Here is a 24,205-nt window from a genome sequence, read left to right on the forward strand (position 1 = left end):
ATTTGAAGAAACAATGAAATTTTTTTTATTTTTGATATGGGGCTAGTTGACATTTTTGTCTTATATTAACATTGCTGTAAGTGTATTTTCAGTAATCCTCTTAAAAGTGTGTCATTAATTTTGTTTAGCCTGATGAGACTGGTGCAAATGGCCAGTGAAGCGTTGTTATAATGAATAAGCAGCGAATCCTAATTACATTTGTAAATGTATTTATTAACTTCCTGCTGATTGACTCCCAACGGATCCCTGATCACAAATGCTTCCTAAAAGTAACTCTATTACATTTATAAGCTAGATTCGAAAAACATTAAAACAAAGCTTAAAATCGTCAAAAATAGGTATAAACTTACAATTCTAATCTTGAGTTAGTCATTACATTTTGAAAATGAAATATTGTAGGATGCCTATGCCAATTAGAATACTTGAAATAGAAAAATACACGTTAACTTTCAGTGTATTGATCAAAGCTGTTTATGAAAAAATTTGATACGCATTTCGACATGGATCTCTTTGAGTGACTTTCTTACTTCATCATATTTGTACAACCTGAAAACAACCGATAGATAAATAGCCAATCGTATAGATTTGGTACACATTAACGTTTACCAACGATATAAAAATTAGGTTAAATGTTTTTCGTGATTCCACTCATACATCTTAATTTATTGACTGCGTAGATTATGAGTTATGGTTGCTCAAGGGTTAAAATTCAAAAAGTGAAGTCCTACTTACTCGCTTAAGCATAAGAACGTGCATTTGCGTTGCTCAAATACTTCGAGTTTTTTAGCATGATGCATCATTGCAACCCTTTAGTTAAAAGTATTTAAAAACAGACCTATAAAGATATCCCTCATTTTGTTTAATGTGCCATTATAATAAAACACAGCATTGTAAATTACAGGAGAGTACCAGCTCATATGGGTTTAAAAAATTGTGATATGATGTATGACATTGATGACAACGATGAGGAGGAGGTTAATTCAGGCTCAGAAGATGATCCAAATAGGTTATGGTGTATATGTCGACAACCCCACAATAATAGGTTCATGATATGCTGTGACATGTGCCAGGACTGGTTCCATGGAAAATGCGTACATGTTACGAAAACTATGGGTATGTTATTTATAATTACTTATTTAATTAAGTAAATGAATTAATAGCATGAATAATAATTTGAAAATTTTCGTCGTGAAAATTGTATAATATTTATATTCATAACAATTTTAACATTTGTTATAGCTATCACTTAAATTGTATTTAAGTACAAATTCATTTAATTGAATGTTGATGTCAATGTTTTTAACGCATGTAGTTTAAGAAGTATATCTTTTTGTAACCTATAAAACCTAAATAAGTTAGAATTTCGCAGGTCAACCGTTATTATAGTTTCCAATAAGTATACATTGTAGTAGCGCTGCCACCACTTATTTTCTGTCCTTCGCAAACAGTCAAATACGCCTGCTACCATTACTTATCTTCCGTAAGGTAGAAGCAAACACACGTTTGTCGCGCTGGGGCACTTGTAGTTTGCCTGCATACACTTTCACCAGACACTATCGCTGCTTTAACACTGTTTACACAACTCCAGAGCAGTCTCCGCTAACGGGATTGAAGGAAAGTGTCGACTCTCGGCCAACACGAGCAAGCAGCACCCTTCTCAGGACACAGAGGGCTATTGCCTTGGTTTTAACAATTTCCAAATACTTATTTTTAGAAAAAAGGGTAGTGTTAACTTTCACTGGTCAGCACGCATTAAAAAAGAAGATACCACTATGAAGAATATTAATGTAAAAAAAGTACCCCAGACGGTAACCTCTCAGAGGGAATCCGCCAGCAGTTCCAATCCGGTGAAAGCCCGGGTGACTGTAGCAGACCCCACTGATTCTGGGGGCGGGGGCCTCAAGATGTTTTTGGTGGCCAACAAGGTTTACTAAACCTTAGATAGCCATTGTTGGATAAAGATAGAATATCTAGCCTTACAAGCATAGGTAGCAACGCTAGCCAGCAGAGCGATGTTAGTGTCTTTAGCAACCAGACGCAAAACGAGCTTGCTGCCATGGTAACAGACGGCGCAAAACTTGAACTGAAACGAAACAAAAAAATTAAGCAAGTTGAATCAGCAACAAAAGAGATTGAAGAGGCACTCAAAGCCATAAATCAAAAGTATGGTAACACGGCAAAGGTTATTAAGGATGGCCTTAAAGCTGCTCTTAAGCACCCTGAATCGGCAGAAATTATTAGATAGGATGTTCTTTTTAATAAAGAAAGGCCCTACAAATCATGAGGCAGTACTTTGAATCCTTGCAGTATAAGGAGCACGAAATTGATCATTTCCGACGGCACGTCTAAATGAATACTCTGAAAATTGCTTTTAAGCAAATAGAATAAGCCAAAAGAATGAGGAGTCCTTTGGAAAGCTCTGACATAAGGCGAAATACTGGGACGACCAAAAAAAAAGGTTTACCGAGGGCAAGCCAGAAGAAGACGCTCAGAACAGTAAGAGTGTGAGGATATTCTATTAAAACTAACTGAGTAGTAAGGGAATTCCCGTAGCGCGAAGCAAATGCACTTGTACATTAGTGGGTATAGTCGGTCGAAGGCTAGTCGCCTAGCAGAGCGGTCATACTTATACCCTACATTCCGGAGCAGTACCAGTGATCTGGAGAGAGCACTGGACAAAGCCAGGGCCAACTCTCCACATTGGTGACCCCGACGTGATGTCAACCCCTGCACGCTGCTACCCAATGAGGACTGTTGGACGACTCTCTGCGAGGGCGGATTTCCCGCCTTTTTGGTTAGATTTTTATTGCTGCCTCTAGCTGCTGGCCGTTTCTCCACGCTAAACGTCTTGCTGCGGCTGCAGCTGCAGGAACGTGCTTTCTTTGTGCCAGTGAGCCTGCTACACTATCAACTCATCACCGAAGCTACTGCACCTGGTGGTGTTGTCGTCCTGTTGTACCTTCTGCGTGGCAACCTGATTGGTAATCTGTCTCGCCACATGGCTTTTATCGAGGTATGTGTGTTGCGCGTGGCGGTAAACAGTGGCAAATAGCGTTTAAGAAAATTAAGCAGGATTTGGCTGATGTCACTGTTTTAGAAGAAGCAGAGGTATGGCAGTCATTTGAAAAAGTCATCGGAAGCAGAAACCAAAATTGAGAGCTTTAATTTCTTAAGACAAATGCTAAGGGACAAAGAATGGTGCTCGTGACCCTTGACGAAATAGCTGCTAAGGAAGTTGAACACGTAGGCCGGTTCAAGATTGGCTTCGTCTCTTGCCGTGTTAAAAAAAAAAAAAAATAGTTGTAACAAGGTGTTTAAAATGTCTGGCATATAGACATGTATCCAATGACTGCAAAGAAGAGGACAGATTAAAGCTGTGTTTCAAATGCGGAAGCTGCAACCACCAAAAAAATAATGCAGTGGTATAGTACGGTGCTTCCTTTGCAAGACAGAAGACACGAAACACGAAGCTGGTAGTAAGAGCTGCCAAATTTTTAGACAAGTGTTGAAAGAAGCCATGAGGAAAGCCCAAGGGGTGATTAAGTAAAGCGTCCAAAGTTTTTAAAGTAGTTTAAGACATGGGTGCTGGCTCAAGAGACCCCGAGTCCTTTTCAAGACTGAAGAGGATTGGCACCTATAGCAACTGGTGAAAAGCTGGCTCACTAATGCTGTAAGATACAATGCTCTCCCTACTGACTCTACCCTCAAGTAATGATGACGCGGTTCCGGGGCAGAACTTAAGCCACATGGCATGGGTGGAGAGTTTAGTAGGTATTAGTGATCTGATAAAAAAATCCACTGAGTCTCACACTACCGCCGTTCCTGCAGTGTGCCTCAATGCATTTTCCTTCCCAAGAAAAACAACAACAAGAAAAACAAAAAACAAGCAAAAAAAGCCACTGCTACTACTTCTAATATTACTTCTACTACTATATCTACACTACATATAAGTATTTAAAAAAGGTTAAAACCAGGGCAACAGCCCTCTCTGTTACCAGAAAGAACCGCTACTTGCTCGGGCCGGTCGGGAGTCGCCACTCTCCCTCAGTCCCACCCGCGGAGACTGCCCTGGCGTTGAGTAACAAGTGTAAGAATGGTGTTCGTGTGTAATGTATGTATATGTTGGTACACAATGGTCATCCCAGCGAGACGAGCAGCAGGTGTACAGTCCCACGACCGCGCAGACAACCCAACAAAACGGGCTGGCGTGAGGCACTAAGGTGCCGCCATATAGCCTCCTCAGTGGTAGTAAGCCTAAATTAGTCGGTCCACCACGTCTTTTTTGTTTATAAGGCGTACAGTCATATTAGATGTGGTTACCCAGACTTACCTGGGCCTCATTGTCTGGCTTCACCCGCCGCCAGGCCTCCAACGAAAGCTTGGAGAAGGACCTGCCACACGCAACCCAGAACAATCTGTAAGTGTCCCTGTGTTTTTTTAGTGAGAGTGTGTGATGTATGTATCTGAGAAGAATGTTCGCTCCCGCGCAAGCAACACGACGGAAATCGTTCGTGCTATCACCATAGCAGCAGTGGAGGAGACCGTGCGCTAGGCACACACGATTCTTAAGGATCCGATGCGCTGCACCGAAGTTAAGCGCTCTCGGACATCCTTCCTCGCGAGTGCGTCGGCCCATACCTCCGCGCCGTACAGCAGGATCGAGTTGGAGATCGACGCAAGGAGCCGTCTTTTGGCTTCCCGTGGGCCTCCAACATTCGGCATTAACCGTGAAAGCGCCCCAGAGACCCTAGCGGCTTTTTCGGCTGCTCTCCTGATGTGCTCCCCGAAGGTGAGTCGTGAATCGATCCACACTCTGAGGCAGCGCACCACCGGACTTGCGCAGATTACCTCACCCGCAACGCTCAGGCGAAAGTTACGTCTGAACCATCTCTGCCTGGTGAGGCCGACCATCTCCATTTTTCCTACAGCTAGCTCAAAACCGTGGTCCCGGAGCCATCCGACACTATCGCGACCGCCCATCGTATTTTGCGCTCGGCCTTCTCTCGCGATGTCGCTGTGACGTGTAATGCTATGTCGTCAGCAAAGCCCGTCAGCTCGACCCCCGGAGGCATTTCAAGGCGCAAAAGTTCGTCGTGGACCAGGTTCCAGAGATCGGGGCCTAGGGCAGATCCCTGTGCGACTCCTGACGTCAGATGCCTGTCTCTTGGTCCATCCTTCGTGTCGTACCAGAGTACTCGACCCTAAAGGTAACTGTCCAGAAACTTTCTGAGGTAGTCCGGCACATTCTGGCTCTTCAGGGCCCTCATTATGTCGGACCATTTCGCCGAGTTAAAGGCATTCTTTACGTCGAGAGTCGCCAGGACACAGACGCTCCTCGTCTTATGAAAAAGTTTCCATGCCTCCTTGACCGACTCGAGAACCTCAGCCACAGCCATTCCCGTCGATCGCCCCTTTCGGAACCCGTACTGATTTTCTGAGAGGCTGACTTTCCCTCTTCAGCGGGTTTTTATCAGCCTCTCTAGCATTTTTCCAGCATTGTTTAACATACCTAAGGGTCGGAATGACGACGGTACCAGGGAAGGTCGTTTGCCCTTGTCCAGAAGAACAAGCTTTTGGATCTTCCAACGCTCGCTGAACAGTCCAACGCGCAAGCACGCATTAAACATGTCCAACAAAACGTGTGGCTTCTCCGCAGCTATGATCTTGAGGACTTCGGACGGCACCCCGTCCGACCCGGGGGCCTTTCGCCCCTACGTCTCCGATGCCACCGACCTTAATTCATCGAGCGTGAAGAGAGGCACTTGTCCCACACTTACGTCTTCTCGCCTCCTAGCGGGATGCTCCGAAAAAAGGCAAGAGACCACCCTCTCCAAAAAAGAAGGTTCCATCGGCGGCGTCGGGTCCGTACCGCGAAGTCTTTTTAACACGATCCGGTAGCCCAGGCCCCACGTGTCCTTATCTACTTTGGCGATGAGCTCGCCCCAGCATCGGTTCTTGCTCACCTTGATCGTCCTCACTAACGCTTTTTTTGCTTCCCTGTACGTGGCAACAGCTACCCCGTCACCTTCGTGAATTCTGGGTCGCTGTGCTAGACGCCGTAGATGCTGCGCCTCTCTGCGCAAGTTAGCGATGTCTTCGGTCCACCAGTAGCACGAACGTCGACCTCTTCCGGCAGACCTTTTAGGCATACACGCGTCTTACCATTCCTTGACCCGTCTCGTAGTGCCGCTCACGAGTGTCTCGGCCTCCTCTGGATTTGTGATCTTGTTCAAATCGGCTGGAGGTGGCGCGCTAACCATGGCTTCCAGCAGCAAATCTCGGTTGAGTTTTGCCACGTTCCACCCGGCAACGCGCCTTCGAATTACATATCGCGAGCCTGCACCACAATCCTCGTTTACCACGAAGCTGACATACTGGTCATAACTGCCCGTGTAGTCCTCCAGGACCTGCCAGTCAGACACTCGTGCCGCCATTTCTGACGACACCAGCGTGAGATCGATCATCGTTCCCCGGCTACCAGGTCGCCTGAACGTTGCTGAACCACCAGAGTTCATGACGATGAGATCCAGCCTCGCAGCCATCTCTAGCACCGCCCTTCCTCTGGGGTCGGTTCTCGGCTCCCCCCAAGCGACGGCCTTGGAGTTAAAGTCGCCGGCCAGGACAACATCACCACTCTCCCTGCACACTCGAACGGCATCCTCAAGTTCGGCAAGCCGCTCTCTGAAGACACCAATCGAAATGTTTGGGGATATGTAGCAACTTACATAGAAAGCACTCCCACACCTGATTCATCTGAATCCGTCTCCATCTCCGGTATTGGATACGGAGAACTTGTCGCTGCGAATCAGGATGGCTCCGTCTCTTGTCCTGTCGCAGTACCAGCCTCGGCCCGGTAACGTGCGGAATGGCTTATTTATAAAGAGCATATCCACACCCCGGGCACGGGAAAACTGGTCCAACAGATCGTGCGCGAGCACGGTCCTGTCAAGATTTAAATACAGGCCCAGCGCCATTTCTTGGAAGCTATTTCCACAGCCGCCCGTAGGGCTTCATACCTAGCAGTCCCAGTGACGTGGCTGGTATCCGGCCTTGGATTCACGTTCTCGCACAGGTAGCAGCTCGCTTCTTTTTGCTAGCAGCTCCGTACCTCGTGACCCTTTTTGCCACACCTGAAGCACGCCCCGGTCCTGTCAGGCCCGCCACACCGAGTAGAGATGTGGCTGAACCCAAGGCACCTGTAGCAATGCTCGGCTCTGGTCCTGGGCCGAATCCTGCAGTTGACCCAGCCCAGCCGCAGGTGGTCCATTTTGTCGAGGACCGCCGCCGCAGACGCAGGGGCCTCGACATAGGCAACCCTATTACCTCTGGTCGTTCTCGACGAAAGCCGCACGACTATCTCTGGTGGAGCAGCCGTGTCGAAACGACCTTTCAGAGCCTCCTTCACCTCCTCTTCGGTCACCGTCGGGTCAACGTCTCGGATCTCCCTGACAAGACTCGGGACGAGGGTGCGATCGCCGTCAGCATTCGCCACATCGCTTTTTAACGCTGCTGCGAACGCATCGCGGTGCCTAGCGTTGGCATTCCGTAGTTTGACGAGGACTCCACCCGTCCTCGTCTCCCTGACTGATGCCACCCCCACCCTGTTCTCGTCCAGGCTCACCCTTTTCATCTGGACCAGGACCTTGGCATACTTTTTTCCCTCTGCTGGCTTAATGCGGATTGCCTCTGGCCTGGCCTTCCGACGCGGATTCTCAGCGTTTCCTAACCGTCCCCATTTCCTTCCTTTGCGGGCGGGGTCCATTTCTTTTCATCCGGACTGGACTCCAACCGCCGCGTCTTTTTTTTTGGCGGTCGCGCCATGACAGTGGGACTCAGAGAGCTCCCCACATCCTTCCCCTTCTTCTCCCCTGAAGGAGTCGGAAAGAGAGGTGGGGACCCCGACCCTCCCCCCAGCCGCGATACTAGCCAACTCCTTTTGGAAGCCCTAAGTTGTAAATAGGGCCTCCTCAACTCCACTTCTTATATCTTTCTGGGTGGTCCCATATTTTTTTAATAGTCCACCCAGATTGACCAAGACCTGCAGCAGATGGTTGAAGAGAGCCTCTTCCTGGCTTCCCTCTCCCGTTGCTCTGCCGTGGCCTTTACCAGCCCTACTTAAACTCCCCTTTCCCAAAACCCTTACAATTGTAGCCTTAATTTTTATTCCCACGAGTAGCTAGAGAAATAAAAGTCCGCGAACACAGAGCCCCGCATGTGCCGGTAAGGCTGAATACTCGTGGAGGTCGCCAGGTATCCACGAGGCATCGTTTGAGACCGCCAGTACCCCGGCGGCCAACTAACTTTTCGGCACGATCCGCATGACACCTTTGGTTTAGGGAGAGTAGTAGTCTGAGAAAGGTGTTCATGTAATGTATGTATATGTTGGTACACTACGGTCATCCCAGCGAGACTAGTGGCAGGCGAACAGTTCCACAACCACGCCGACAACCCAACAAGACGAGCTGGCGTAAGGCACTAAGGTGCCGCCATATAGCCTCCTCAGTGGTAGTAAGCCTAGATTAGTCGACCCACCACGTCTTTTTTGTTTATGAGGCGTACAGCCATATCAGATGTGGATTACCCAGACTTACCTGGGCCTCATCGTCTGGCTTCAACCACCGCGATGCCTCTAACGCAAGCCCGGAAAAGGACCCGCCACACGCAACCCAGAACAATCCGTAAGTGGCCCTGTGTTTGTTTAGTGAGAGTGTGATGCATGTATCTGAGAAGAATGTTTTAACCGCCGCTTACTTCTATACACGACGGGTGCTAGTTTTTGTTGGCCCGCATTAAGCAATGGAGTGCCACCCACGGCAACAGCAAAAAGCGAAGAACAAGGAGCACAAGCAGAGCCAGCCTATGCACCCACACCGATGGAGACATGGGGTACTAGTCCCTCGTCCACACTGCCGCAGATACACACGCCAACGCCACACACGCCTCCCGATCCACGCCCCTGACCACCACCACAGAGAGCCACCCCAGCTGCCCATCGTCACCTCATATTTTAAGAGGACACCCCTATCCGCCACCCGGGGAAGCGCCCGGTATAGAGAAACTAGCGAAAACCCCACCCGGGAGTAGTAGTAGTTAGTAGTGGCCACTCCATGAACAAAAGCAGCAACATTGACTCGTCAAGATGCTCAGGAATCATAAAAAAGTATAGTATTTATAAGTTCAATTCACTGCAAGACAGTTCAAATTTTTTTCTTATAAAGGAATAATTTTTGTTTAAAAAAATCAAGGTGATGTTGACCTTCAGTCATGCTTACAGCCTAATTTTTAAGCTGCTTTTGTTTGGCCAAAAGAGGTTCCAACAAAGAAAAATAAGAAGAAATTTAATAGTAGCCTACTTTGATCAAACGAGTGGCAGGAGTATCATGGAAAAATTGCCGAAGAGAAAGAAATGAAACGCAAAGCTATAGAAGATAAAAAGAGAGTTACAGAAGAAAATAAAAAAAAAAATTGGAGAACAGCTTGAAAAAAAAACTGCAGCTGAAAAAAAAGGAAATGGATGAACAAATTAAAGAATTGCAAAAGCAAAAAAACAATGTTGTTAAAAACATTAAACATGAAAAAATGTAGTCCACAACTCACGCTAGCAGATGGTACGATTCGGCCTATCATTGCGTGTATGAGTACCAGGACTTATTTTAATGCTGTCCTAGCTGGGAGGCGTGATTTGCATACCATATAACAGCTGCGATGGACCTGACAGCCACCCAAAGGAGTCTTTTCCATTCCCTATGACGAGAAGCTAAACTATTTAATAACACTAGTACCGATAACAAGAAGACCGTAAGGCTAGTTAAGGGTGTACCTACACTTGGCACCATAGACCTCAAAAAGTATAAGAGAAGTTCTCGAGCCTCAGTTAAACAGGGCCCTTAGAAAAACTAGGTTCTCTTACAATCTATTATCAAAACGTCAATAGCCTGCGCACTAAGCTCTCTGTATTCCGTAATAATGTTAGGCTACTTGTACCTGAACCAGATATCATGGTACTTATTGAAACATACCGGCATGGGAGTATAAAGGATGCTGAGTTGTGCCTTTCTGATATCGTGTTGTACCGAAGGGACAAATATTTAGATGGCTCTACAAGCCTCGGTGGTGGTGTCCTCATATCAGTGAATAGGTGGTTTGACAGCGCTGTGCTCGTCTTTGATGAGATTGTTGAGCAGTTGTTTGTCAGTGTAAAAGTGCCTGGTTTTTCTTATATTATTGAAGGAGCTTATTTGTGCCCCAGGCCACCATTGGCTAACTACTATCGCTGTATAAATGATGCTAAGACTCTATTAGATAAACACCAGAGCTTAAAGATTGTCCCGCTTGGAGATTTTAACTTACCCAATACAACTTGGGATGAGTTCTCTGATCCCATGCCAATTTGCACAGATGGTGATGCTGTCATTTCGGAGTGTGCTCAAGAGATGTGTCATCAGGTGTTATTGCTGGATCTTTATCAACTTTTTCAAGTCCACCCACTCAAGGGTTACACGCTTGATCTCCTGCTTACTGATTCACCTGGTACCAGTATTGGTTGTCTGCCGGTACTGAACGAGCTGGTTGCGGCGGATAAGCATCATGTTTCGGCGTGTTTCGAGGTCTCTATTGTAAGCTGCTCGTCTGGTGTTGTTGACCGTGTGTACTTTGACTGAGTTTTTTTTTTTTTTTTTTTTTGTGGAGGAAGAGGAAATGCATTGAGGAACACCGCAGAGACAGCGGTAGTGTTAGACTCGGTGGATTTTTTTTATTAGACCACCCATACCCACTAAAACCCCCCCCATGCCGCGTGGCTTTTGATCCACCCCGGAACCGCGTTAGCATTACTTCAGGGTGGAGCCACCAGGGAGACCACCGCGTCTCACAGCATTGACAAGCTAACTCGCCACCACTTGCTAAAGGTGCTGATGCTCTCGAGTCCTAAGAAAGACTCTGTGTTTCTGAGGACCGGCACCTTGTCTAGTGCTTCATAGTAGGCCGCCTCCTCAGCCAGCATCACTATAAGCTTAATGCTTTCCCTTGCTAATAGGTAAAAAGTACCCAGCGCAGCGTGGGTCCACATAAGCCTGTCTTTCAACTCTATGCCATTTTGCCTTATTTTAATCCTGCTTGGGCCTTATTCCTGGCCTCTTTCAGGGCTCTTCTGAATAAAGGACAGCTCCCGCTGCCTGCTTCGTGCTTGTTGTCCATTGTTGGGCAAAGAAAGCACCGTGCTGGGCCTGAACACTCTTTCTTCCGGTGGTTTGAGCTTCCACACCGGAAGCAAAGCTTGGATCTCTTTTCGTTCTCACGGTTGCCCGAGACGTGTCCACATCCCAGGCATTTGTAACATCTTGTTACTTCAATTCTTTTTCGAATTCTTCTTTGACCTCATCTTCCTCTACAATGGCATCCAGGTCTCATATCTCTAATGTCACTTTTCTGTCGCTCATTTTGACAGTACCCTGTCTGGCTACCGACTTTTCAATTTGCTGTGAGAATGCAGTAGATTTCTCTACACCTTTGGCTTTAATAAGTATGTCTTCTTTTTTTGTAGTGACAACACTTTGGACTGCCACTTTAGCCTTATCGGGGTCAAAGTTCGCCTTCATAGTCTTCAGCACCGTTGCAAAGGTCTGTCCTTCAGTTATCTTCACTACTACTATTGTTGTGGCGTCCACTCTTTTCTTCCGGCTTGTTTTTTCATTCAGTGGAATTTCTTATCGTTTGCCACTGCCTGTTTTCTTTTTCTTTGAAGACATAGCCTGCTGGCGTTTCTCAGGGCTGTCCGTTGGGCTCCTGTTTCTCTTACTTCGTTCTATTTCCTTTAAGGCAGTGTTCAGGGTTCGTTTTTGTACATGCCGTTGAAAATTATCTCGCCTTTTTTCCCTCCACTGAAGGGATTCAAATGACGACTTCCAAGCGTTGGTATACAAATCTTCTTCAGTAAGACATCCTTTTCTTAGCACCTCTGCCTCTTGAAGATGCTTAAGCGCCGCTTTGAGCCCATTTTTAACAGCGTTCGCTGTGTTGCCGTACTTATCATTAATCAGTTGTAGCGTCTCTGCAATGTCATTCGTTGCTGATTGGACTTTATCAGCAACTTGCTGTCGCTTTACTCCGAGCCTAGTGACACTTTCTTCTAAAGAGGCAAGCTCTTCTTGGGTCTGGTGGCTAAATACCGACACGTTGCTAACCTCGGTGTCGTTAGTGCCTATACTCGACAAGCTTCCTCTTCGTCCTTTGTCTGTAAGGAAAGGCCATGGAATATTTAGCAGTCCCTCTTGGCCATGAGACACGTCTTTGTGCCCCCCCCCCCAGAATCCGTGGGGCCTGCGTCAGTCACCCGGGCTTTCACCGGATCGGAACTGCTGGCGGATTCCCTCAGAGAGGTTACCGCCTGGGGTACTTGTTTTACATCGATGTTTTTCATTTTAGCATCTTTTTTGTGTCGTACAGACCCGCGAAGGCCAGCACTACCCTTTTTTTCTAGAAATAAGTATTTAGAAAGGGTTAAAACCAGGGCAACAGCCCTCTCTGTTACCAGAGGAAATCGCTACTTGCTCGGGCCGGCTGGGAGTCGCCACTCTCCCTCAGTCCCACCCACGGAGACTGCTCTGGCGTTGAGTAACAAGTGTAAGAATGGTGTTTTTGTGTAATGTATGTATTTGTTGGTACACAACGGTCATCCCAGCGAGACGAGCGGCATGTGTACAGTCCCAAGATTGCGCAGACAACCCAACAAAACGGGCTGGCGTAAGGCACTAAGGTGCCGCCATATAGCCTTCTCAGTGGTAGTAAGCCTAGATTAGTCGGCCCACCACGTCTTTTTTGTTTATGAGGCGTACAGCCATATCAGATGTGGTTACTCAGACTTACCCGGGCCTCATCATCCGGCTTCACCCGTCGCCAGGCCTCCAATGCAAGCCTGGAAAAGGACCCGCCACACGCATCCAGGACAATCCGTAAGTGTCCCTGTGATAGTTTAGGGAGAGTGTGTGATGCATGTATCCGAGAAGAATGTTTTAACCGCCGCTTACTTCTATACACGATGGGTGCTAGTTTTTGTTGGCCCGCATCAAGCAATGGAGTGCCAATCACGGAAGCAGCAAAAAGCGAAGAACAAGGAGCACAAGCCGAGCCGGCCTATGCATCCACACCGATGGAGGCATGGGGCACTAGTCTCCCGTCCATATCGCCGCAGATGCACACGCCAACGCCACACATGCCCCCCAATCCACGCCCCCAACCACCACCACAGAGAGCCACCCCAGCCGCCCATCGTCACCTCATATTTTAAGAGGATGCCCCTATCCGCCACCCGGGGAAGCGCCCGGTATGGAGAATCTAGCGAAAACCTTACCCGGGACTTTGACTTAGGTGCGGTGGATATTCAGGGTATCACTGAGTACATGCAGGGTGTACATTGGCCTTTGTTATTGGATGGTGTTGACATCCAATTAAACATTGATAAGTTTTATGATGTACTATAGAAAGTCATCAACATATTTTTTCCTAAAAAGTAGTATAAGCCAAACACATACCCTGTATGGTACTCTTCGGGCTTCATTAAACATCATAATTACGAACAGAAGAATGCATAGGGCTTGTCTGCAGTCTAGTTTGTTGGAAAACTGTATTAAGTTTAAGCGTTTAAGGGTATGTGTGAATTTGGACGTTGCGTGAATGTTTTAAACATTACATATATAAAGTTCAAAATGAGATGTATAAAAATATCAAAAATTGTTGGAAATATGTTAACGTAATGCGCTCTGCTTGGTACGTGCCTGCTACCATTACTTATGGAGGGCGTACTACCTTGGTCGCTGTTGATAGGGTTAATTTGTTTTTTGATTACTTTGGTTCTGTTTTTAGTGATATAATTGATTGCCTTAACGCCTTTGATCTTGAGACCCATGCGGTGCCGGGGCAGCATGACTTTCTATTGTTCTCCCTGGGTAAAATCCAAGTGGCAGTGATTGGTAATAAAATTGATACAAATACATCCGAGAGTTGTGTCCTGCGTCATTTATAAAGGCTTGCAATTCTGTTATCTCAGAGTCTCTTATGATTCGCTTTAACCAATCGTTGGCAACTCGTTGCATGCCGCAGAGTTGGAAATTTTCTAAGGTCATTCTTGTATTTCAAAGCGTAAAAAGGCTAGCGTTGAAAATTATAGGCCTACTTCAATCTTTGGTACTGCGGCAAAGTTGTTTGATAAGCTTGTTTTTCTAAGAGTAAGTGATATGTTAAGTCATGTATTGGTTGATAAGCAACATGGGCTTAGGCATGGGCATTCTACTGTTACTAATCTGTTGATGTTTTGCTATATTATTAGAAAGGCTTTGGATATGAATGCTCAGGTTGATTCGATGTATTGTATATTGATTATGAAAAAGCGTTCGATTATATAGACCAAAAGATACTAGTCCAAAAATTATATATAGTTGGTCTTTGGGGATCACTGCTTAAGTGGCTTATCTCATACCTTACTGAGCGTAAGCAGGTTGTTGTTTTTGATGGGGCTGTATCTGATAGTATAGTTGTTCAATCGGATGTCCTTCAGGAGTCGCACTTGGGGCCACTTTTAATTCTTATTCACATTAATGATATTAAGGATGTTATACACGAATCACAAATTCTTGCTGATGACATCAAATCATATAAATGTATGTATAAAGATTCTAATTGTCTGATATTGCAGTGTGATCTTGATGGAACTGTTAATTGGAGTGAAGCTAATGATCTTAGAGCCAATGTAAAGAAATATGCTGCGATTTCGTTTTCTAGGTCTAGGAAAGTCGTGACTATGCGTTGAGTCTCTCATCGCTGACAAGACTTCCTAAAATTCCTGATTTAGGTGTCCTCTTCGAGGACTCTTTCATTTTTTATGAACATTTTAGCTCTGTCTTGTTGGTGCCATACAAGGCCTTGAGATTTTTTATGAGAAGTAGCAGGGATTTTACTAATGTGTGTACATTGGCTTGTCTATATAAAACCCTTGTATTGCCTCACCTATTGTATTTCTCCCAGGTTTGGAGACCGCATTTACAGCAAGCGATGTATGGGATTGAAAAAATACAACATAGATTTTTGAGATTTGTGTAGTTCAAAAGTGGGTTTCTCATATTGCCAATCAATCATAATTATTCGCATATTCTGTCAGAGACTGGCCTATTAGACGTTTGTCAGCCTCATGTCCACAACGACTGTTTTATGTTTGGGTTGCTTGCAGGAAATGTTGATTGTGTGTCGATCACTTTATTATTCGTACCTCGAGATTGTAATTATACTTAAAGAAATGTAAAACCTTTTTCTCGAAACCAATACAGTGCGCAATTATATACACAGCTCTGTGTTGCCTCACCTTAGGAGAGTATGGAACTCTCTTTCTGCTGAGATCAGAAATGCGAGTAATATAACTGCCTTTAAGCGGTGGCTGATGCAGTTTGTGGGGTGGCAGTAGACATGATCGTTATTTATAAGCGTGGATGGTAGATTAAAAACTTGTGTTACCATTAAATTTTATTACATATTTTGTAGGGCTTTAGCCCGTTAATTTTTCAAATAAGTAAATAAATAAATGTTGCTATTTTTTAGTATTCATAGTGAATTAGTAATTTGGATTAAGGAGTATTGTAGTTTTTCTCTATTCTCCATAAAAATTTTCATTGAATACAAAACTCTATTTTAACTATGTAAGCTCAACTCTGTATAGTGACTTATGTAAATAAGCTTAATAGATAATATTTCCTCTGCGCGAAATGCGCTTTTAACACTAAAACAACTTTACAATAATTTGAGGGTGTTGTAATCGGACTCGTTTTTGAGTATAATCTTAATGATTTTTATAAAATTTTATTCGTAAGTCTCCTTATATTTGATGAAGACTGCATATATCTTGTTCTTTGTAAAATTTCCAAAGTTGCTTCTTATTTGCTTGAACGCAGTAGATGCCCTAGTTTAGGAAAGTTGTCACATTTGATTTTAGAAAAAGTGGAGCGATGAAATGTACAATAAATTTTTAGCCCTTGGAAATCTAGTAGTAGGGTCAGTGTTCTTTAAAACAAGAATGTCTCTTTTCAGAAAACTTAGTTGATAATTTGTGTGAACGCTGTAAAGTTCTAATGTCTTACAGTTTTATTGCTAAAGTTTAATCTAATTTGAGGTGTGAAAAAAGGAATACTTGAAAGTAGATAAAGTTTATCTTTAATGTAATTTAACTGTGAACTATGCCTATGTTGCCCTAAACGTAGCACAGGGCTTTTATTACAATAATAACCAGTGCACGATTTTCAGAGCAGTATATCACTATCGCTTTGGAAAGAAGATAAAGCACCAGAGTATAAGATAACTTTCAGATTGTACAACTTATTCAGCTGCGGTAAATTTGATGCAGTAAAGAGTTATACTAGAACTGAAACGAAAGTTTTCTAAAGTCAAAACGAAGTATTACGTCACTGACTGTGAAAAGCAACATTTTAAGAATAGAACTTAAATAATGCATCTGATAAACCATAAACTCGATTTTGGAACTGCAGCCAAGTGGTACTGCCATGCTACCTTGCACGGAAAAAGCACTAGGGACGGCATTGGTGCCTGCCTAAAATGCGAAGCAACTTGCAAAAGCCTACAGATAAACCTAAATAAGACCATTCTCACATTAACTTCTGTCTCTAAATAAACTAAGGTGAAGTTGAACAGCATACAGTTTCTTTACTACTCTTGAAAAGACCATCAAAAGATTTTAAAATTTCTTTACAAAAGCTTATCCAATTTACATACCGTACTAGTAACTCAAAGAAGTTATATATTAGTTCCTGATTATGAAAATAGTTATAGGATTAATTGGTTTTAGTGCAAAGGACGAAAATTTTCTGCAGTATTAAAAAATGCACTTTTTTCTGTCAACTATTAATGGAATAATAACTATTAACGCTAATAGCCAGACTAAAAAATCAGTGGATAATGGGTGCTTAGGCACCCAAGTAAGAAGTTACACTTCTATAAAAGTACATGGCAAATAATATAATTATAAATACAAGTTACCTCGTATGAAACGATATTATGTACAAAGGTGGTGCAATTATCGTTGAAATAAGTATACCTACGTTAGTTAGGTGTGGTTTCAATTAATACTTTAATATCTAATAACAAAACAATTCTAAACAATACTTTATGGCACAATACAATGTAAACAATATGGCATCTGGCCAGTACAAGACTGTGCTCTTTTACCGAATCTTCCAACAGTTTCAAAACAACTTCCTAAGAAAGGAAAAAATGCCCTTATAAAATAGCAAATCGTTCAACTGTACCCTTTTTCACATGTTTAATTTAAAGAATTTTTAATTTAAAATCTAACCTTATGGAAAAATCACTTTGAATTGGATTTATAAGATCCATATAAAGCTTTTATTATTCTGTTGGTATAAAAGATTACTATTAGATAAACCTGTTTCATTGTCAAACAGATCTATAATTTTTTTTTCTTTTTTATTAACACAAAAAAAAGGGTCCAAGTATGCGTAAAAGCGTGTATGTAAGTTCATCCTTATGAGAAAAATTATTTCCAGCCTTGCAGCATACATTTTCGCTCCTCCCACCTCTTTGAATTTTGTTCTCAATTACAAAGGAAAAGTTTTGAAAGAAGCAAACGCAATACAAAATCAGTTATTGTAATTATACAGTACGAAAACGTTTTTTTTTTTTTTATTTATGAAAGTTTCTGAAAAAATGTGAACAAATTGTATGAAGAATAATTTATTTATTTTGATAGCACTAAATTAATGATAAATAAATGAATATTGCAAATTTATGAATAAGTCATGTATTAAAAAAATATATTTCATAAAATAACTTGCTTATTTAATGTGAAATGAAACCAAATGAATAAATCCACAATAAATAAAAACTTATATTAAAAATAAGTTACGAACTGTTAAATGAAACAAGGTAATCGGTTTTCCTATTTCGGGCTCGCTCATAGCAGAGTGGTTAAAAGGCTTGCCCAGTGTGCAAGAGGATGGGGGTTCGAATCTCTTTGAAAACTGTTTTTTTTTAGCGAAGCTTTTTTCACGCCGCCGCCGTTTTGGTGCTAGGAGTGAACTGGGAAAAACCGACGACCCGATATGATTCCCCCACTCTGCTCAGTTGCTGCAGCAGCGCTACTTGTGTATACATATATCTACTCGAGCTGCTGCTGCTGCTACTGTATACTACTCGTAGTTGGTCGTAAGAGCTCAGAAGCGGTCGAGTTTTGCCGTTTCGATCGAAGGCCTCTTCGGTCTCTCGTCGATTTCGCATACAACGTTGTACATACTTATGCATGCAGCTGCATGTACGTGTATATAGTTTATATGTGTATGCCTGTGTACACTGTATCTTGGCGGTTTCTTTAATATAACTCATACTTAAAAACCAAATGTTTCTTAGAAAAACATAATTAAATTTATTCATCGATCACTTTTATGTTTTACCCAAGCAGGTTCCATTGAACTGGGTGAAAATTATCACAATATGCCCATTATTTTGGGCGGAGATTTCAATTGCAATTTAAAAAAAGATACCTCACAGCCCTATTACAATTTGTTTTTAATAGATTTTAATTACGAATGATTACAGATCCACAAATTTACACGTCATAATAAGGGGAGGGGCAAACAGGTGCAAGGACAAATTGGAGGGAGGCGAGGGGGGCTTAGGGGATTAATTTCTCCTTGTTTTGACTAAGGGTGTTGACAGCCCTGCTGAAATTACTATGTAATGTAGGAAGATATTGTGACACAGATGTTTGCTGCGAAATTCTACTTACGTCACTTGCGTCGTCTCTACTTGCTGGACTCGTCTTCTCTAGGTGATGTGCCACAGGTGTCTGTCTAGCCTTAAAAACGCCAAACACTCCTAAAACAAAACTAAAAAAGGAATAATAGGGTACTGAAGTATAAATAAACACAAATCACTTCTTCTGTATTTCACAGCGCACTCCTGCTATTTATTTGGCCATTTCGCACACTTCAGAAAGTACTACACTTGCTTTATCTTACTTATACATAAATATATTCATATTTTCCGAAGTTGGTATGTTTAGGTTGGTGTACATTTCGATTGTCTACGCTGACGAACTTCTTCTTGGCTTGGTTGTCTGAGACCCTTATTTCTATTACACACACACACACACACATACACACCTTGCATCAATAGCTATTACCGTGTGCATCTTACTACGTTACGTTTACTCACAGTCGCCTGCACTTCTTTTTATTTCCTTTATTCCTCCAAACGCGCACACACACTCATTCGCTCGGATTGTTCTGACCACTGTATCCCTGTATACAAATTTAGTGCAAAAGTCACAGTACATCTATCTTGTCACTATCCTCTCAGTCACTTACAATTAGTGCTACCTTGAACTTGTTGTGATCTTATCAATGACTTGGTTGCAAGGCTGACTTTTGGTGATTCAATTTACTGCTTCTATACTACTTCTGTATTCTATGCTGCACTTTTCTAGTCTTTACTTTTTTCTTTGCTTACTAATTTCTTCTTCACTTTATCTTACACTTTCTACACTCTACTCTGCGCTACTTTATCAGTCACTTCCTCTCTATATGTCTGACTATGTATTTCTATAGCTGTGTCCCTCATTTTGCATCCGAGACCTCTAACACTTGAAAAAAATCGTCAAATAGTTTAAGGTTTGAAAAAAAAAATAAACCGCCAACTCGACGACCTAATGTCGTCACACGCTTACATTTCATTCAACCATACTTTATGGACATTCTACTTTCTCTAACGTCTGCTGTCCTTTTTGCTCTTCTGGGCTTGTAGTCCGTAGCACCATGAATACAAATTAAGTAATGTGTCGTAAATATACATATTAAAAATAATTGTTATTCTAGGACTCAGCCGCCAATGACTTGCTTATAAATAAAGTTATATAGTGACGTGATAGCTTTAGCTACCACGTTATACTCCAAATATATAGAGAAAGAGAATTGAATTAAATTGAATGAATTTGAACTTATTTGTAAGACTAAGGACTTACAGAGCTAAGGCTCAGTGTTACATTTAGCTTTAGCAGCTCATAATGATATTATAATATTTAGTGTGTCTCTAAGAGGGCTACATACTGCGTGCCTGAGTGCAGTTCAAAGGTTAATAAGAAACAAGAAAAAAGTTACAGATGAATAAAATTATAGATATAAGAATAAAAGATTAAAAATAAAAATAAAAGAATGCAAATAAGTAACAACGCTTAAAGATAGCAATACTAAAAAAGAGAAAGTGTTTATAACTCAATTAACAGTCATTTACAAATTGCGCATTTATGACGTGTAAATGAGAGAGAAGGAGAGAGCGTGACGTATAAGCTTTTCTTACAATGTAAACCCGTGCAGGTATACATCAGCACCTAGGATAAACGTGATTTGTACTATAATAGAAGTACAATTCGTCTGCATTAACTCAAAAAAAAAACAACAGAAAAATAGTGATCGTGCCTTAACACACATCAAATTAAATGAAGTAAATCTTATTTTACTAACTAGAGGAGGCGAAATTGGTGGCCTCGTTCTAGATCTTTTTGAAGTCAGTTTTTTTTTCATATAGTTACGTTTATCATGCTGAGAATATTTATATTTCTATCGTGCAACGTTGTCAGAATTTTGTTAAGGTTAAGCAATGTTTTTATATTGTATATTTTATAAAAAAAATTTGCCAAATTTAATTTTTCGACCCAGAAAACATATTTTAATTCTTTGGCATATTTTCACAAGGTGCACGATGTAAACATTAATTATTAATCTTTTTTATCTCGAAAAAAAAATTTTTATGAACTAAGTAGCAACATTTTGAGTATCTTAGCGTGCAGTACGACTATATATACCTACCTGTGCTGACGACCCACTGTGGCACGGATTCTTGATACATATATATAGGTATACTCTAATACGGGCGGGCACATTGAAACGCTTAAAATGTTATCTGTGAATAAGAATGTTGCCACTTAATCGAAATCTCCATTTTTTTTAAATTGTAAAGGATGGTAAATAGTTGATGTTAACGTGGTATGCCTTGTAAAAATGTTTTATTTTCATACTTTGCCAAGGCTCTGAAAATTGAACAATGTGCAATTTTTGAAAGTTTAAGAATCTTTTACTCGAAAACTATAGGGTTTGAGTATCTACATTCCTCTTAGTTTTTTAATTTAAATGCGCCAAAGAATATGATAACATTTTTTCAGACCAAACAAACATCTTTGACGAAATTGTTTATACAAGAATTGTTTAAAACGATTGCTACTAGGCAATGTGAATATTCTCGGTCTGTGGGGTCTACTAAATATGATTATTGAAAAAAACGAACTGAAAAAGGATCTAGGACGACGTAGCAAATTTTTTCTCCTCTAAAAACTTAAGAAAATACATTAAACTGATTGGCGCTCAGTTGATTAAGAGTCAATCTAAAGTATATCTGCTCTAGTAGGACGAGGGTAGGATTTCCGCTCATGTCAAATTTTTAAAAAAGATAAATCTGGCTGGAATCAATTTCGAGTCTCAAGGCTGAATAGGGAATAGAAAGTAAGAAAAAAGTATTACTAGTTATGATTACAGGAACTATGGTAGTGTAGGACTTGGTGGTTTTTTTTTACTAGACCACTAATACCTACTCGAACGTTTCCCATGCCGAGTGGCTTTATTTCGAATCTGGAACCGCGTCAGCATTGCTGCAGGGCAGAACCACCAGAGGGATTATTGCATCTTACATCATTACTGAGCAGGTTCGCCACCAGATGCTAGGGGTGCTAATCCTCTACAGTTATGAAAAGGACTCGAGGTCCCTGAGTACCGGTACCCGTTGTCTAGCGTTTCTATAAAGGCTGAATACTTTGCAAGTGCCACTAAGTGCTAAATGCTTTCCTTAGCTGATAAGTAAGTAAACTCAGTACAGCCTGGGTCTACATTAGATTTTATCTACTCTCAGAACCTTGTCGCTTTAGGGGGCCTACTTGATAACCTGTGCGTTTTGCGTGGTGGCTTCCTCTCATTTTTTTTTGGCGTACGACTGACTTGGCGTAGCCATTCGTAGCCGTTCACCCATTTTTCGTATGGAGCATGTCAGAGACGATGTTTTTGGGAGTGGGTGCTGCGCCAAGCCTGTTAACCAGCTGCGAACGCTCACGGTGTTATCCCTTACACCAAAAAAGTGTGTTCCAGGGTGTCATCCTGCGCTTGGCAGAAAGTTGGATGATGCTATCACCGCCATGTGATGGAGATTGGCATTAAACTGGCCATTTCTGGAGAAAATCTAGGTAAAATTGCAATTGATCTCTCCGTAACCGCTCTCCATCTATGGTCACAGCTTTAGTATCAATCCGTGTGTTAACCTACCCACTCCAGCCTGATCCCATTCCCGTTGTCACGTCGTCATCGTTTCCTCCCGCTTGTTACCGTCTTTTATGTCAATGGAGCAGAGAAATTTCTTTTGCTGCTCCAGTACAAGCAACACGATGGGGATAATTTGTACTATCGCCATGACGACGTTGGTAGGAGCTTTACGATAGGTGCAAGCGATCCTTAGGGATCCGATGCGCTGCACCAAGGTGAGGCGCTCTCGGACGTCCCGTCTTGCCAGCCCATTTGCCTACACGTCTCCACTGTACAGCAGAATTGAGTGGGAGACTGATGCAAGAAGCCGTTTTTTGTGTTTTTGTGGGCTCATAATGTTTGACATTAATTATGCAAGCGCTTCCACCACTCTGGTGGCTTTGTCAACTGCTCTTTTGATGTTCTCCCAGACGGTTAGTTGAGAGTCGACCCACTTTCCTAGGTAGCACCACTGGCCTTGCACAGATTGCATCACCCGCAACGCTTAAGTGGAAGTCCCCCCTGAACCATCTCTGCCTGGTGAGGACAACCATCTCCGTCTTTTGGATCGAAGGTTAAAACCCTTAGCCACTTTGACACTATCGTGACCGCATTTAGCTTCCAACTTTCTTTCGAAATCTCACTATGATGTGCAATGCTATGTCATCAGCAAATCCCGTCAGCTTGAGCCTTGGAGACATTTTAAGGTGTAGGAATTCATCATAGACCAGGTTCTAGAAGAGAGAGCCTCGCGCAGTAGTAGTAGTTTTTATTATTAATTTTTTCTGTGGGGAGGGAAATACTTTGATGTACACCACAGTGACTACATTAGTAGAGACTTAGTGGGTTTACTTCTATTAGACCAATAACACTCACTATAACCCCCTGCCCCTCCAGATACCGTGTCGCTTTAGATCTACCCTGGAACCGTGTTAACATTAATTCAAGGTGGAATCACTAAGAAGAACATTGTATTTAATAAAATTATTGAGTAAGCTTTCCAACAGTTGTTAGAGGTGCCAATTTTCTCGAATCTTGAAAAGTTTGGCCTCTTTACTTTCACGCTGATTAAGCCTTTCTCCTGGCTTTATCTAACGCTTGTCTAGATATGAGGCAGTTCCCGGTGCCAGCTTTGTATTTCGTGTCTCCTGTCTCGCAAAGAAAATATCATGCTGTAATATTGCTGTCTTTTTTGCGGTGGTTGCAAATTCCGCATCTAAAGCACAGCTTCAATAGGTCTTCTTTTTTGCAGTCATGAGATGCATCCCATTTCCTAGTCATTTGAAACACCTAGTTACAACTAGCATAAAAAGAACTTGATATCGCTGGAAATTGACATCTGTGTCTAGCCTTTCATTGTACACTGCTTTATTTGCAAGCTCCACTGAATGCTTAATGCTTTTCCTAGTGATTAAGTAAATTTACTTAGTGCATTATTGGTCTGCATTAGTCTATTATTCTTCTTCAGATCTTAGTTTGATTGGGCCTTCTTTCTGGCCTCATCTTACTCTTATCTGAACGTCGTGAAGCTTCCACTTCCCACTTAGTGCTTATTCTCTTCCGTTTGGTAGAAGAAACACCGTGCTGAACTGTGACACTTCCTCTTTTGGTGGTTAGAGCTCCCACACCAGAAGCATATCTTAGTCCTATTTTCTTCTTTGCCGTCACCCAAGGTGTGGCCGTATCTTAGGCAATCATAAATTCTTCCTACTGTGATCATTCTCTAAATTTGACGGCTTATAAAGCCAACTTTTAATTTGCCCACACTTTCTGCTCGTTTTGCGATCAATTCGTCTACCTTTAAAAGCCCCATCTGTTGTCCTTTCTTATTGAGTTTCCGAAGTGTTACTTTA

At 42.5% G+C, this 24,205-nt stretch overlaps 1 protein-coding gene across 2 annotated transcripts in view; it reads left to right on the forward strand.

Moving 5' to 3' along the window:
* Positions 1-24,205, forward strand: part of pps (protein partner of snf) — a 285,519-nt gene that overhangs the window by 183,787 nt on the left and 77,527 nt on the right. For both annotated transcript variants that reach the window (XM_089598135.1, XM_089598136.1), the window contains exon 9: positions 902-1,113. In XM_089598135.1, the coding sequence (XP_089454261.1) occupies positions 902-1,113 (212 nt within the window). The remainder of the gene's footprint in view (positions 1-901; positions 1,114-24,205) is intronic.

Source organism: Copidosoma floridanum, unplaced genomic scaffold (genome assembly GCF_036245765.1).
Source record: "Copidosoma floridanum isolate Cflo_tuat_1 unplaced genomic scaffold, Cflo_Japanese_pri ptg000005l, whole genome shotgun sequence".
NCBI lineage: Eukaryota > Metazoa > Arthropoda > Insecta > Hymenoptera > Encyrtidae > Copidosoma > Copidosoma floridanum.